The sequence below is a fragment of the Monomorium pharaonis genome, chromosome 9 (assembly GCF_013373865.1).
Source record: "Monomorium pharaonis isolate MP-MQ-018 chromosome 9, ASM1337386v2, whole genome shotgun sequence".
NCBI lineage: Eukaryota > Metazoa > Arthropoda > Insecta > Hymenoptera > Formicidae > Monomorium > Monomorium pharaonis.
Genome location: NC_050475.1, coordinates 16841025 through 16855922, shown reverse-complemented (window position 1 = coordinate 16855922; position 14898 = coordinate 16841025). Strand labels below are relative to the sequence as shown.

At 36.1% G+C, this 14898-nt stretch overlaps 1 protein-coding gene across 6 annotated transcripts in view; it reads right to left on the bottom strand.

The window, feature by feature from the left end:
• LOC105838764 (fasciclin-3) overlaps positions 1–14898 on the bottom strand; it is a 329393-nt gene that overhangs the window by 24959 nt on the left and 289536 nt on the right. For all 6 annotated transcript variants that reach the window (XM_012684546.3, XM_036291818.1, XM_012684549.3 and 3 more), the window contains exons 2-3: positions 2237–2560; positions 1379–1513 (exon numbers count right to left, since the gene is read on the bottom strand). In XM_012684546.3, the coding sequence (XP_012540000.2) occupies positions 1379–1513; positions 2237–2560 (459 nt within the window). The remainder of the gene's footprint in view (positions 1–1378; positions 1514–2236; positions 2561–14898) is intronic.

Below are 14898 nucleotides of genomic sequence, written 5' to 3'. Positions count from 1 at the left end.
CATTAATCTCGTTTTATAAACATTAATAAATGCGTTATTAACTGAGAGTTATGTAAATATGATTCTCTAGTATTTTCTTGTCTATATAAATAAAAATGTAAATGTTTGTTCGTCATCTAAGATCTCCGTAAGTTTTTCACCGATTGCTTTGAAATTTTGACACAATGTTGCATTCGAAAACGGGAATGTTCTTATGGGGTTTAATTTTGGATATACCAAACGTTTCAAAAATGATGGCCATAATTTAAGTGTAAAAAATAGTTTTTCATTAATATTATTGAAATTTTGACACATTGAGACGGGGAGAGACGGGGAGAGACCGGGAGAGACGGGGAGAGACCGGGAGAGACGGGAAGAGACCGGGAGAGACGGGGAGAGACGGATAGAGACCGTGAGAGACCGGGAGAGACGGAGAGAGACGAGGAGAGACCGGGAGAGACGGGGAGAGACGGATAGAGACCGTGAGAAACGGGGAGAGACCGGGAGAGACGAGGAGAGACGGATAGAGATAGGGAGAGACGGGGAGAAACGGGGAGAGACGGGGAGAGACCGGAGAGACCGGGAGAGACGAGGAGAGACCGGGAGAGACGGGGAGAGACGGATAGAGACCGGGAGAGACGAGGAGAGACGGATAGAGATAGGGAGAGACGGGGAGAGACGGGGAGAGACGGGGAGAGACCGGAGAGACCGGGAGAGACGGGGAGAGATCAGGAGAGACGGAGAGAGACCGGGAGAGACCGGAAGAGACGGGGAGAGACCGGGAGAGACCGGGAGAGACGGGAGAGACCGAGAGAGGCGAAGAATGTTTCTATTGTGTTTAAATTAAAGTAATAAGAAAAATAGAGATGGCTTTTATTTTATTGAAAAAAAGGAACTTATTTAAAACAGTCTTTTGAATGGATTTCTAAATCCATGGCAGCTTTTAGAAAAAAAAGTTAGAAGTACGTGAATAAATGAATATTAGATTTATTAAAGATAGATAAATGCTTATTCAAAAATAAAATAAAAAGAGCAACAGTAAAGCAAGGCTCTTGAAAGTTAAACAACAAAAGCAAAGAAAATTTGAAAAAAACATAGCATAAGAATAGAGAGTCACAGCAACGCGTGGCAGGGCATAGCTAGTGTTTATAATATTGATATACTTTTCATCATATACTTTTGATCAAATTTTCAAAATTTCTCATTATTTAATCTTAAAAGATAAGTTTTAGTTGATCCATTATCCAAATGGTTGAAATATCTTAGCTGACTATATTATCTAAATTAAATTTTCCAAAATCCTATTTTCTTATCTCAATTTCTACAAACCCTTGTTATACCCGTAATTAAAGTTGAGAAAAAGCATATGTTCTTTTAAAGTATTAAATAATAAATGTACCGAGAAATAGAGAGACATTTGCTGCTGGTCGACCGGATGGAGCGCTGCAGCTGATTTCCAATTTCTCACCCTTTCTGAATCGGTTCATGCCGAGACTTCCACGATTCGTGCGAAGATCCGGATTGTTAGGTGGCCCTGAAAAATTAATGCAAGAGTTTCCATGGACCGTTGCACATTGTGTTAATCAGATCAAATTAAATTAGAAAATAACAATAAGTGACATTTTCTATATATTTCTTTATATATTTTATTATACGAATCTTTACTATACAAATCTGAAACAAAGGTAGTAACTTAAATTTAAATTTTTTTCATCACAATGTTTCTCTGCGTTAAAATAACAGCAGATCCTTCTAAGATATTCATGAATCTCGCCATTTATCTTTATCGGGTTCATCTTAAACGGTAATTTTGCTTCGGGCGCTTATTTCAGTCTCCGTAAGCAATTTCCTTAAGGAAGATTAATTACTTTTCGAATACAGCTATAGCGACTGGAACAAGCGTTAGTTTATTTTTTGCTTCTTGCTCTAATTAATGTTTCTCTTTTCATCGTAACCTCTTTGTCAAAAGTATCCTATCTCCTGTTTATTTATTATTATTATTACACGTTCACATTTAATTGCTGCAAGTTTATGTGTAATTTATATATATACAATAATCAATGTGAGCGCTAATTAAAATGTCAAATTAAAATAAAAATTAAATCAAAATAAAATTTATAAATCGACATCTCACAAAATTCATAAATCAAGTATTAAACTGAGCGAGTATACATGATTTTAATTATAAAATAATTATACATTAAAAATTGATAAATGATTATATATCAAAATGAGGGGACAGAAAGTAAGAACTCACTTGCAACGATAATCTTGAGAGAAGCAGTTGTTTCTTGCCGGGTTTTGAGAGTTGTCAAGGAGCATTTGAAGATGCCATCATGATTTTCTTTCACCCTAGCGATACGGACGCCACACTGGCCAGTATTTAGTCCATTACCATAATACTCGATGCCGTCTTCCGGCGGATCTATTCCAGTTAACACCATGCTACCCTCGCCAGGTATCTCCACGCGACAAACGCGAAGCGGTTGATTGGCGTTACATAGAATTTGCACACTCTCGCCGACCCGTACGGCCGTCTCTTTTTTCGGTTCGATGTCCACGTACGTATTCGAATTTTTTGCTGAAAACAGACGAACATTTGAATTAAATAATCGGTTTAAAAAATTACATATAAATAAATAGTTAACACTCAAAGTTTAAACTTAATTGTATCAAAGTGCAAATATAAATATAAATATAACAATATATATAATAAAAACATTATAAAATATTATAGATGTTTTATGAGTGTAATATGTTTATATCATTTTTCTTTGTCTTGATTTCAGAAATTGTGAATGTTGATTTTCTCCTTGCGCCAGAAGTATAAAAAATTAGTCTTATTAAATATACAAAATATTAAACTTTAAATTAAGAAATTTATATAAGAAATTATTTAATTAACGTTGTTTTGCAATATTAATTTATTATTTTTGAATTTATGTTCAATACTATTATGCAATATGTGCACATTGCTATACTTAATATCCGCACTGATTAAAAATATATTATATTTAAATTCAAATCCGTTACGCAAATGTGCGATAACCATATGCTATATAAGCTCTCAGGAAAATCGAAATGAAAGAAAAAGGAGAATGTTATAAGCAGATTTGAAAGAAAGAACACGCGTCTGCAAGTGTCTCAATAAAATAAAAAAATCAAAAAGCTGATTCGCATGGGCGAAGGTGCCGCGTCTACGAAGATTTACGAGATAAAAAGAAGAGTTGATTAAATCCCCACCTGCAACCCACCTCTACCTTCCCTCATTTCTTATACCAACGCAATCTGTATCGAAAAGGGATGTAGCGATTTTTTCCTCTCTCTACCTGCTCTTTACTCACTGTAAACTCGACACGTTGATATATTTAACATTTAATCTTTATATAATGATTTTGACTTTCTATACTTCTTATTTCCTTAAATAATATGTTTTAAAGTAAAGAAAGCATTTAAAACATACGTTGACAGATTAATTAATACCTTATTTTAAATATACTTTATTATTACATGCCAACATTATCATGAAATATCATATAAATAATTCACAAGTTGAGTTTAAATATTTTCTATGACTTCATAAGAGTTATAATGTAACGGAAGCGATAAAGAAATTTGGCACAATATCCAATATACTTTAATTATGCAAAAAACCATTTAAATATTATTAGTATGCGCATATGTATTGTTGAGGGTTAACGTGATATAATAATGTAGTCGAAGCTGTAGCATGATCTTAGTATTCATACCGTATACTTTACATAATATCCAAGATAACCGTTTCAGATAACTCTCTACATTTTACAAAAAGAGGGCAAACGATATTCTGTAACTATACAGAAAAGATTATATTTAAATTTATAATCGTTTTGGCGTGACGTAAACTCAATAGCACAATAAGCAAATAAAAAGCCAAGTTATATTTTGTCATTTTTCTCTGCGTATCGAAAATCTTTTCATATCTCTTTTTATCCCTTTACATAGAAAACATTATATAGCTATTTTCATTATTTTTTCAATTAAATTAAATTTTCACTAGATTTACCTCATCTTTTTATTTTGCATTTTACAATTTAAATGAAAGAAAAACAAATTTTCACTACGTATCTTCATACACGGGACAGATAGAATCGTTATTCAAATGTGACGATCATTATCGCTGCCATCCAAGCCTGATGATGCGCGTTATTAAGATAATGTGCGTTTTAGTTTACACCTAAGTATATCTCATAACGGCTTGCGTATAAGAACTCGCGCCGCCCGCGATAAAAAAACTCGCGCCCTCCTGCCCTTAAAAAAGCTTTTATCACAAGGATATAGACGTTTGTGCTTTTAAGTTCTCTGCCGAAAAGACGTCGCGACGTTGCGCGCTGGCTGCATCGATCTTCACGCGATTTTGGACGTGGCGTGTCATCGGCGGAACGACGACGACACGGCGGCCGACCGATCTCATGCACGATGTTATTATGATAATGCACTTCAAGAAATATGATAAACTGGGCGTGGTGCGGGCAACGACTATCATATTTCATCCCGTCGACCGGCTGGTTCTTGGTCGATCGCCGAGAAGCAAGTAACTTGAAATCTAGCGATTTTGACAGATTCGCGTTCTTGCGGTCGGATAAATAAACTGCAAAAGCTGTGAGATGAACGAAGTCCATTTACAGCTTCCAGATACTGTTTGCAGATAAATAACATAACAGCTTGGTTGTTGCTTTATGTAAACAATCTGCATTTGTTCTCTGATAAAAATTAAATAGAGTATATTATTTTATATATATTTTGTGATTAATTCATATTTATTTAATTTATAAATAAAAAACTGTAAAAGTTATGAACTAAATCAAACTGCAGCTTCTAAAAGATAACAAGTGTAATGGAGTGATTGCAGTTTATATAAAATCCGCATTTGTTTTCCGATAAAAATTAAACGTAGAAGGTATAGTTTATCTCATATACGAAAAGTATTGATTATTTAGTTCATATTTATTCACAGATTTAATTTCCACATTTATCGATCACTTTGGACTCGCGCAAACTAAGAAAAAAACATCTTACATTCTATTATTATTGAAAAAAAATTGTATCGATGTCTTCTGATCTTTCAAGCGTTTATTATCGCTGCGCGACCGTGTCGCGCAGCGATAATATTTTTTTTCTTTTTTTTACGCATATATAGAAACATATATTTTTCCATTTAGATGCACTCAGATGCATTTTCTGTGTATTTGCGCCGATGTTTTGGTTCGTGGCTAAAGATTCAATAGGTTCGTTAGTATTGTTGCGCGATTTTGTAGCACGATACAACCTTTAAATGCGCTAAAAGCACTTTCGAAAAAGCGGTGTTACCTGGTACAGGCAGTGTTTTTTTTTTAACCTAAGCATGCAAGCATTGCTTTTGTCTCTGCTATCCACGATATAGCATTTATTGTGTTATATAATTTAGATTTTATTTTGTGTTACATATTCATTATGTAATTTAAATAAAAACAATAACGGACTTCGAGCCAAGGTTTTAATGCTTAACAATTATTTTAAATAATAGATACTTGCTTGATGTAGTTGACTCGTAAATACATTATTGTTATTTTTATTGGATTTTATGTATTCACGCCCTGATAAATACTTTATATTTGTTATTTTTTTTTATAATTTAATTCGATTTATTTTATTTTATCAATTTTATAAAACTCTCTCTATTTTAATTTATGGATTATTTGAGTAATATAATGCATTTTTAACGCAAAGTTTACAACGCTGGAATTAAAATCTCTAACGCACAAAAATATAATTGTGCGACAAAGTAATATTTTCATTTAACGAAGCACAAATTATCGGGCAATTTCCTTTAGTTGTTTATTTATTAGTGTATCCATCCAATGTACATTTAACATTAAAAAAAAAAAGAAAAATTTTCTGACCCGCTGAAAATCGCGTTGATGTTGAAATTACATGAAAATTCCTATACGCTTTCTGCACCGTTCCGTGTGATTGCAAATGTGGCGCGCCATGTCGTCCTCTGCCAGGCGATCGCAAGACCATAAATCCCATTTGATTTTCCGCTCATCAATTTGTTACATAGCCGACGTCACGATCTAATTTGCCCGTATACCCGGATTTGCCCGGAGACTACGAGCACACTCGCCATCATCGCAGTCCCTGCATCGGGGGTACATGCAGCTCCCCCGAAAGCCGCAGCAACAGATGCGGTGATTTGTGGACGTCGCGTCACGCATCGCTGCAATTATGAAATTGATGCGCGGGCGTTAAAAGTTTACACCGCTTGTTATCTCGGTTTCTTCCCTCTCGCGTATTTGATCGTGTAGCCATGATTCACACGCGGGCTGCATAAATTTCTAGTTTGTAATAATCATAGTCAAAAATACCGATTCGCATGCGAGACTGGCGTTCACAATCCGTTCGGCGGAGTCGATATCGAAGAAAATACGCGCCGGTTCCGCGTTCGACTAACAAAAGCGGGCAGTAGTCCGTCTATGCACATGCATTCCTTCATACGTGCCGCATCGCGGAATAGTATGATACAACATGTATAGCGGCGCATGTATCTCGCACACATTCCACACCTCGGTATTTTATGTCCGCTCGCCGTTATTGACTCCCTCGGTCTCCTCCGACCGCCTTTCCTCCTCCCTCTCGCGCCGCGCAGTGATAACGCGGCGAAGATAATCTTGGCTACCCGGCATGCAACCTGCCAGTGCAATTTCGCAGCGATTTCCAATTTTCTCGGCTCGGTTGCATCTCCCCTCGCCGCCCGTCCCGCGCATCTTCTTCCGCCCGCGGTAGGGAGGTGCGAAGAAGACGCGGAGTTCGAGGATGGAAACGAAAGGAGGGAAGCGAGAAGGAAAGGAACTACCGGAAATGGAGAGACCGCGTGTGTTAAGTTACGTGCGCACTGTGCCAACGAGTTTTCGGATTCGTCTTCATTGTTCGTTACTCCGTGTGTCGACGGCGCGAACAATCGCATTCGGATAGATTCGGTATTCGCTATACGTGGTAAAATCTAAAGGATTTCCTAAAGCTCTAAAAAAATGTGACGAGACAAAACAAACATTTCTATTTTTCTATGTAATTTAGTTCGACATATTTTTTAGAATTATAATTTTAGTATGATTTTTCAGAACTTTTTAAAAATTCAACACTGAAACCATTCTTTTATTAGCGATACATTTTTTCCATGCAAGTCAAACTTACTTTTTATGCTATTTAAGAAAATTAGAAAGTGTTCTACAATGTGCGGTGTGTGTTGTATTAAATAAAATACAAGATTAAATTGTAAAATAAAAAAAATACAACGGTCGTTTTATTTCTGTCATCTTTATTATACTTGGACATTACACATTTTTAGACTTTACGTATCTTTGTAAGCTTCGAATGTTAGCTAATATTTGCGTTTCAGCTTCAATTTGTCTCTACTGAAAATACTTTGATATTCTTGAATCAGAGTGCGCTGTATATTTTTTTATTTTAATTTCATTGTAGTCATTACGCGCATTTTTCACGCTACTTTCTAGTAAGATTACAGATGATTCTTACAGTGTCTCACTGCAGTACGCGGATCTTTAGAACGCGGTTTGCTGCGGTTTCACGGTGCAGCGAGAAGAAGTAATCCCGACCGGCACTTCTCGTATCAGGACGCTGCTGATTCCTTAATGTTGCTAATTTTGTTCTACGGGCACCGCGAAATATGCTCGGCCATTTTGATGCGATGCGCTCGCGTGGATCGAAGAGAGGGAACAAAACTCGATTTTGGTCGCAATCAGCTTGAAATATTGAAGCTTAAAATATTAATTAGGATTTATCCCACCCGACGACGACTGCCATTACAATAACGCCATTGAATCATTGACCAGCTAATGATCGACGAAAACGACAAAAACGTTCTGGAAATATTCGAAGTCTATGTCTCGCGTAACATTTGCGAATCGAATACGAAAACATGGACATTGTTACGCGATTGAAATGAAATCATCGTTCGTGAAATTAAATAACCGACTTGATCGATTGACATTTGAAAGAAGCGAAACGTATGGTGTTACCGTATACCGTATTCGAAGTACGCAGTACTTCAATTTTATGATGTTCCGCATCTCTTGTCGATAGCATTTTTCGAAAGCCACGGAGTTCGACCGAGTTAACTTGATATTCGTTGCGGCCGGTACCGGTCAGACAAAAGCACTATATTGCTTGCAAGCTTGTTTCCACGTTATTGGATGCGTTCATCAGAATCCCGTAGCTCGAAAAAAAAAAACAACGATCGAATAACACTTCAATTTGGTGTTGGTGCACGGTGATTCCGCAATATCGCTATACACCAATAAGTGCGGTAAGAGCAGAAAAAAAAATACAGATCAGTTTTCTTCAATTATTCGAAGCTCGTCGGACGTTTTGCAATGTGACCACGTTCGTTCCGTGACTTGGTGAATTCAAACGCACATACGATTTTATATATATTTCACTGTATTCTAAGAGCAAAGTTAATTATGTTCCACGAGTTCTGCTGGACCGCGCTGTACACTCACTAATTAGTCATTAATGAGCAGCAACGTGCGTCACCATCAGTCGTGGAAATCAATATAACGATGCACCCACGAACGTGCAATTACACAGTGGGCACAATTTTCATCAGCGGTAGTCGGCAAATATTTGCGATTATACGGTAAGGCCGATTACATGGTTTATTGATCAGATAAAAGTTATAATTCAACATAAAATGAGGATATGGTTAGCGCTGTTATAGCGCTGGCGCGTCGAGCGTCCGATGAAAAAAGTTCGCGTGAACAAACACGCTCGTTCGCAACGTCGCGCACTTTCAATTTGATTTATCGTTCGTATGCGTGACGATCGGAAAGTCGGATAAGAATCCGAAATGCACAATAAAGGAATGAAAAATCCTTGTGCCGCGGCCGGTATACTTTCGAAGTCCGAAGAGCGGTCGCGTGTAATTTCGCCGTAGCTTTTATGATGAACGAAAATATCTCCCAGATGTGGTTCGCAGATATTTCTAGCGTAAAGCAGTTTAGATCCTGTTACGAAGAAAGATCGCAGAAATTGAAACGTCAGCAATGAAATCACAAACGTGAAACTTTTCCAAATTATTTCTCTTTTCTTTTCGTAGAAATGGGCATTTCTCGAAGCAGAGGATAATTTAAAATAAGTTGTTTTAAAAGTTTCGACGACACGGAAAGCAACACTACATTGTATTAAGAAGTTAAACTTTAATATTTTTTTTCATGTTTGAATAATCTAAAATGGTAGATTAGCAAGTGATTAAAAGAAGGAAATTAGTTACTGAAAAAGAGAGGAAATTATTTTCAAGCGATCACACTGATACATCTTCGAGTACGCCTGTCCCAACTTGTGGACTTGCATAATAGAAAGAAAGATTAACGGATTACAAGTGAAACTGTGTTAAATTAAAGCTTTATTAACGTCGCCGTATTGATCCTGTTTCCTTCGTTATTCTGCGTCCAAGTCGAAAGAGACTAACGCTTTCAAAGTAGATCACGCGGAAGTTCCTTCTCAAAGTAAGAAAAAATTTGATTGTCGTCGAAGAGCTTGACATGGCATCCACGACGGGGTTTCCAGTGCGTCGCAAACTTCCGCTCTTCGAGAGAAAACGCTTCCTGCGAGTCTCAGTCGGACGCCAATTTTGGCCCGACAGCCGTAAATCCTCGCCGAGATTAAGGACGGTTTACACGGCAGTAAATCAACTCATCGCGCTGCGCCGCTTCTTCCATCTCTTTTTCTTATTCGCTTTGCCCCCCTCTTCCGGCGAGGAACTTTCAACGACGAGGAGCCACCGGAAGGATACATTCGCCACATCGATACTGGTCGAGCGTTTCATCCTCCTTTTCCTGCCATCGACGAGTAAATCGATTTCAGTCGGTTGATGATGACGTTGGAATCCAGTTACGTAAACCGGATTTCGTATTAAATAACTGTCGCTCGATGTCCGCTGCAGGACTTCGAGGGTTGCTTCAGGAATTTCTAGTTAACGCGGCGCCGAGAAATGTTCGGTGAGTAATGAGAGCAAGATGTCTCGAAGAAGTACATATAATAATAACCGAAATTAATATCTATTAATAAAGACGAAGTAAAATAAAATATTAATTTCTGTATTAAAAAAGACGAGCGCAAAAGAAAAGTAATAAATAAATTCTTACAGATAACTGAATAAACGAGTATTAAATGGCACATATTACATTTTTATATATTTAAGAGAGGAATAAATTCACAATATTAGAATATTTTATCAAATTATTTATTAAATCTGTCAAGAAATTATATTATATTATTAAGAAGAGTGATCTTTAATAATATTAATAATAGTCGTCCAAGATTTGAAATTAATTAAAGATCACGCTATTTTTTTGTTATATTAATATTAGATAATAATTTAATATTAATATAACAAAAAATAGCGTGATCTATAATTAATTTTAGATTTCCGGCAAGATCTTCCATATCATCTTTGTCACGATATCAGAAATAACAGATGTCCAATATGTGTCTCGACGATACTGTACATTTCACACTCTCAAGTATCGTTGTCGTGCGCGACGCGACGATATGATCTTCATTGTCACAGAAGTTCGAAGCGAACGTTCGGAACGCATCTCTCCTTAAGAAATGTTATCACACCGTCTATTCTATCGCAATGATATCACAATGACAATGTTGATATTTTATAAAGAGCATCCCTCGCGTCGATCTGCCAATTATCCGATAACTTGGTCGAAATGGTTCTCCTGCAATGGAACGTCCATGTCACAGAAGCCTGTTCCGTACAATTCGCGTAACAATTAAATGTCAACAATCGCAACTTAAACAATCGTACTTAGAAAAAAAAAGAATGAATGAATTAGCATTCAAAGTAAATTTTTCTCAAGAAAACTGCGACATAATAAGAAGCGCGAAGAAATTGGAGTGAGATATAGAGAGATATCTATCTCATCGCGGATACGATCTCTCGTCGTGAGTGCAAAATTATGTTGTAACGTTAGAGCCCTTAATAATGGAGTGAAGGTGTAAACACGAAACCGCAGGTTATCGTTAAGCCCACGCAATGCGGCGGACGAAAGTGGACGCGCTGGAAAATGATGATTATGACTCGGCATTTCGCATCGAATTATCCACGGTTATCCACTTTGACGCGAGGCATAGCCGTTACTACCGTCCGCGTGTACGAGAAAATACATGTCGTGTTATCGTGATTTACTTTCTCCCCAAAATTTTCGAGACGAAAGGTACTAGCAAATGCGATTAAGACTAATACGATCCGAAATTCTACCATATCCGTTTATGAGTAACACAGTTAAATTAAAAATGATTTTCGCTAATTGAATGTACGTTAAAATGTAGAGCCAATCAAATATGATATGAAAGGTGCACTCGTGTGAACTAAACAATCGAATCGTACCAGAAAATATTGCATACTCCGAAAATATAACGAAATTCAACAAAATAAATCAAATTGCCCTATAAACTGTTTCGTGTTCAAAACTTTAGTTAAGATAAACAAATCAAATTGCACTAAACAGGATACGTGTAGGTTATATGTCAAAGTAAAATCGGACAGTCAATAAATTGAAATTCCGTAATTCGAGCGACAGTTGGATAATAATTGGAAAATTAGAGTATCCTTCAAAAATTTAAAAAAATGTGCTGAATAATATGTACGCAGAAAATTATAATTTTAATTTTAAATATTATAGTATAAGATGCATATTGAAATGTTCGATAAAAATAGATAATAACAAATCAGTGTGATTTCTAACAAGTTATGCGAGTAGAATCAATCGATGCTTCAGCCAGCTGCAGGTGCAGTCAAAGGGTCTTTGATAGTAACGGTATTACCAAGAGATGCCTTAAGAGCTTGTCTGAAATGTATTGAGTCTAATGCGGCTTCTCACCGCTTATTCGGACGCTATTATGGTCGACCGATATCCGAAGTTGGTCGACTTAGTGGCGGACTTTAGTTCAACATTTGGACTTTGAGGAAAAGTCGGATTCGTCGCGTAAAGCCGCTTGCGTTTTTTTTTCACATGAAAATATTATTTGGATGTACAAAATAAACTTTTTAATCGAATAAAAGGTTATTTTTGCCGAGCCAAGAATATAATCGTGATGCTGAAAAATTCATCGAGGCATCACTTGAAAATTTTTCAGGGAAACACGATGATCGATACGCGACGAGCTGCGATGCTCGCGACGAGATTGTAGGAATTTTTGTTCGCGCAGATCGAGTTGCGCCGCATATTCAACGAACTCGGAAAGAAATATATCCCGCGGCTAAAGTTTCGTCAGCCTCTAGGTAAGACCGGTGGGAACCAACTTATTAGCTAGACAAGAAACAATGCCGTTTCCACATTCAACTGGGTAATCCATGGTGTTACCGCGGATTACTGATGTCTCCTACCCGTTTTGTTTTCCGTTTTCCTCTTCTCGTTAGCGACGAGTGCTTCCCGCGATTTCCCGAAGACGCGATTCCGTAGTAATGTTCTCGGTATTGTCTCGAGATAACAAATATCTGGCGTATCTACTCTCTCGGAAAAATAAAACGGCTAAAAATTGAATTCCATTATTATCCTATTTTTATGTGATAAGATTATATGTACTCTCTTTTTATTTTCCATCAAACATTATCTCATTTTGCATTAATATCCTTATTTTTGCGATATCGGAATAATAAGGCACATGAAATACATGACGAAATATTTTTCATAAAATTTTACGAAGAGAATAAATAATATTTGTAATTTAGTGTATTAAGTAGAAGTCGTTTAAAATATTTATAATATATAAAATGTTTTTGGCAAACCGGACTTTTTTTAATGCATGAAATAAACGCATTAAAAGTAATATTATTTTTTAACGAAAGTATTATAAAAAATATCAACAGCGTTTCTTTTAAGTTGTATGAAAAGCAAGATGCATTAAACATATGTTACGGATTAACGAGGCTAAATCAGTATTCTTTTCGATGCAAACGGGTAGAATTGACGATCGGATTAGTAAAGAAGTTTTACATTGTCGATGAGAATATACTTGGGCACGATTTGAATTTCAAGCTGTTCGAATACCTGGTATGAATGGAAAATAGGCGAATTAAAAGAGATCGGTAGGAATGTATATTCTCTGTAGAATTAAATTCCAAATTTTATCGAGTCAGAGCTTTTTTTTTCAACAAGATAATTAATTTCAATAATTTTCAACATATCCATGCTTAATTTTACGAGAAAGAAATGCTTCTTTTTCATTGCTATATATTAAAATAATTCAGTTGCTGTATATCTTATATATACATATATACCAAAAAATATAATATATTCGAAAGGTGTTTTAAGATTTTAAAGCAAAGGTTCAATTTTAAAACTCAATCTCGCGAATAAATTCTTGTTAATGTGTCTTTTATTTCGTAGATCTTCTTTTAAAAAAGACTTGTAACTGCGACAAATAGGCAAACGCAAATCTGCATAATGTATATGTAATGACGCATATGTAGATACATGTACGTTTCGTAGTTTGCGAGGACACGAATTGCTAGCAGGCTGACCTTCCGCATGGGAATGTAACACTAATTAGTGACTACGCTCCGTGAAACTCGGACACGTAAAATGAATCGTCGAGTACCCTCAAAAATATCCACGAAAATCCGCATCGCACGCTGCGCTTCGAACGCGCGTGTGCCGAGCAACGTTCATGAAATTAACGGAGAGAAACCACCTGCACGGTTTTTCTTTCATCTTTTTTCTTTTTTTTTATTTTCGACAAATCACCATTCTGTTACAATAAAATGGTGATGACATCAATTTTTTAATGCTTCTTTTTTATCGAGGAACATTGTAGAGGAGAATATCGACCGCTCTGAACGAAGGTTGTTGTAGCTCAGAGATAAAAATAAATTAAAAATAATCAAAATAAAATAATTACATGCCAAAATAAATGTTATATCGACAGTAGAGAATTAAGTAAAGTTCAAAGATCGATCCGCTGTGATATTCTTCTGCACGGGAGAATTTCTTCCCGAATTTAATAAAACGAAGGGGTTTCATTTCGTTTGGACGGTGTCAAAGGGATCAAAAGGTATTAGTGTATGGTTGGTCGCGTCCCAGCGTTTGCTCGAGAATTTCGTTCACATCGCTTTATTCCGTTCATCATGAAAGCGTACAACGTAAATTTGCGCACCGAGTGCGGTTTTCGAAGTCATAAGCGAAAACAACAAACTAAATGCGAACAACTAAAAATAACTAAAATGACATATTCGTCACGGAAGAAAAACATTTTGTACGCTTTATCTTACATGCATTTTCTTTGTGCACTTGTATATATTCATTGTACTTTTCTTTCGTGAAAATTTTGTTTCATATTTTTATATACTTGGCTTTTAGGCTTAACTCGTGCTAATAGCAAGTAGTACAAGTCAATCTTTCTACACCCAAAAGAATTTTTTGCTGATATAGACAGATATCTTGATGTTACAAACCAAATGTATTGCCAATTTTTGTAACTGCTAGAATTTTGGTTGTCACGTATGAAATTTGTAAAGTCTGCTTCTGTTATTTAGGTTGATTAACTGCGATACATGTAATATACATATTACAGTATTTGCTAATCACTTATCTACCTTAGCTAATTTTTACACACATATAATTTATAATAAAGTTTTGTAATCTTTTTTTGAGTGTATTTATCTTTTATTATAGTAGATATTAAAAATTTATATGTGTATTAATTCCTTAAATATTTTTCTGAATCAATGTGGAACTTCTCTTTATGTCTTTAGGAATGTCGTAAAATAGCCGTTTTTATCTGCCTTTATCTTTCATCGATCCATCACGTACGCCAAAGAAATTGATAGGAATTACCTATTGCGGTCGATCCGATCGCACCCCCTCG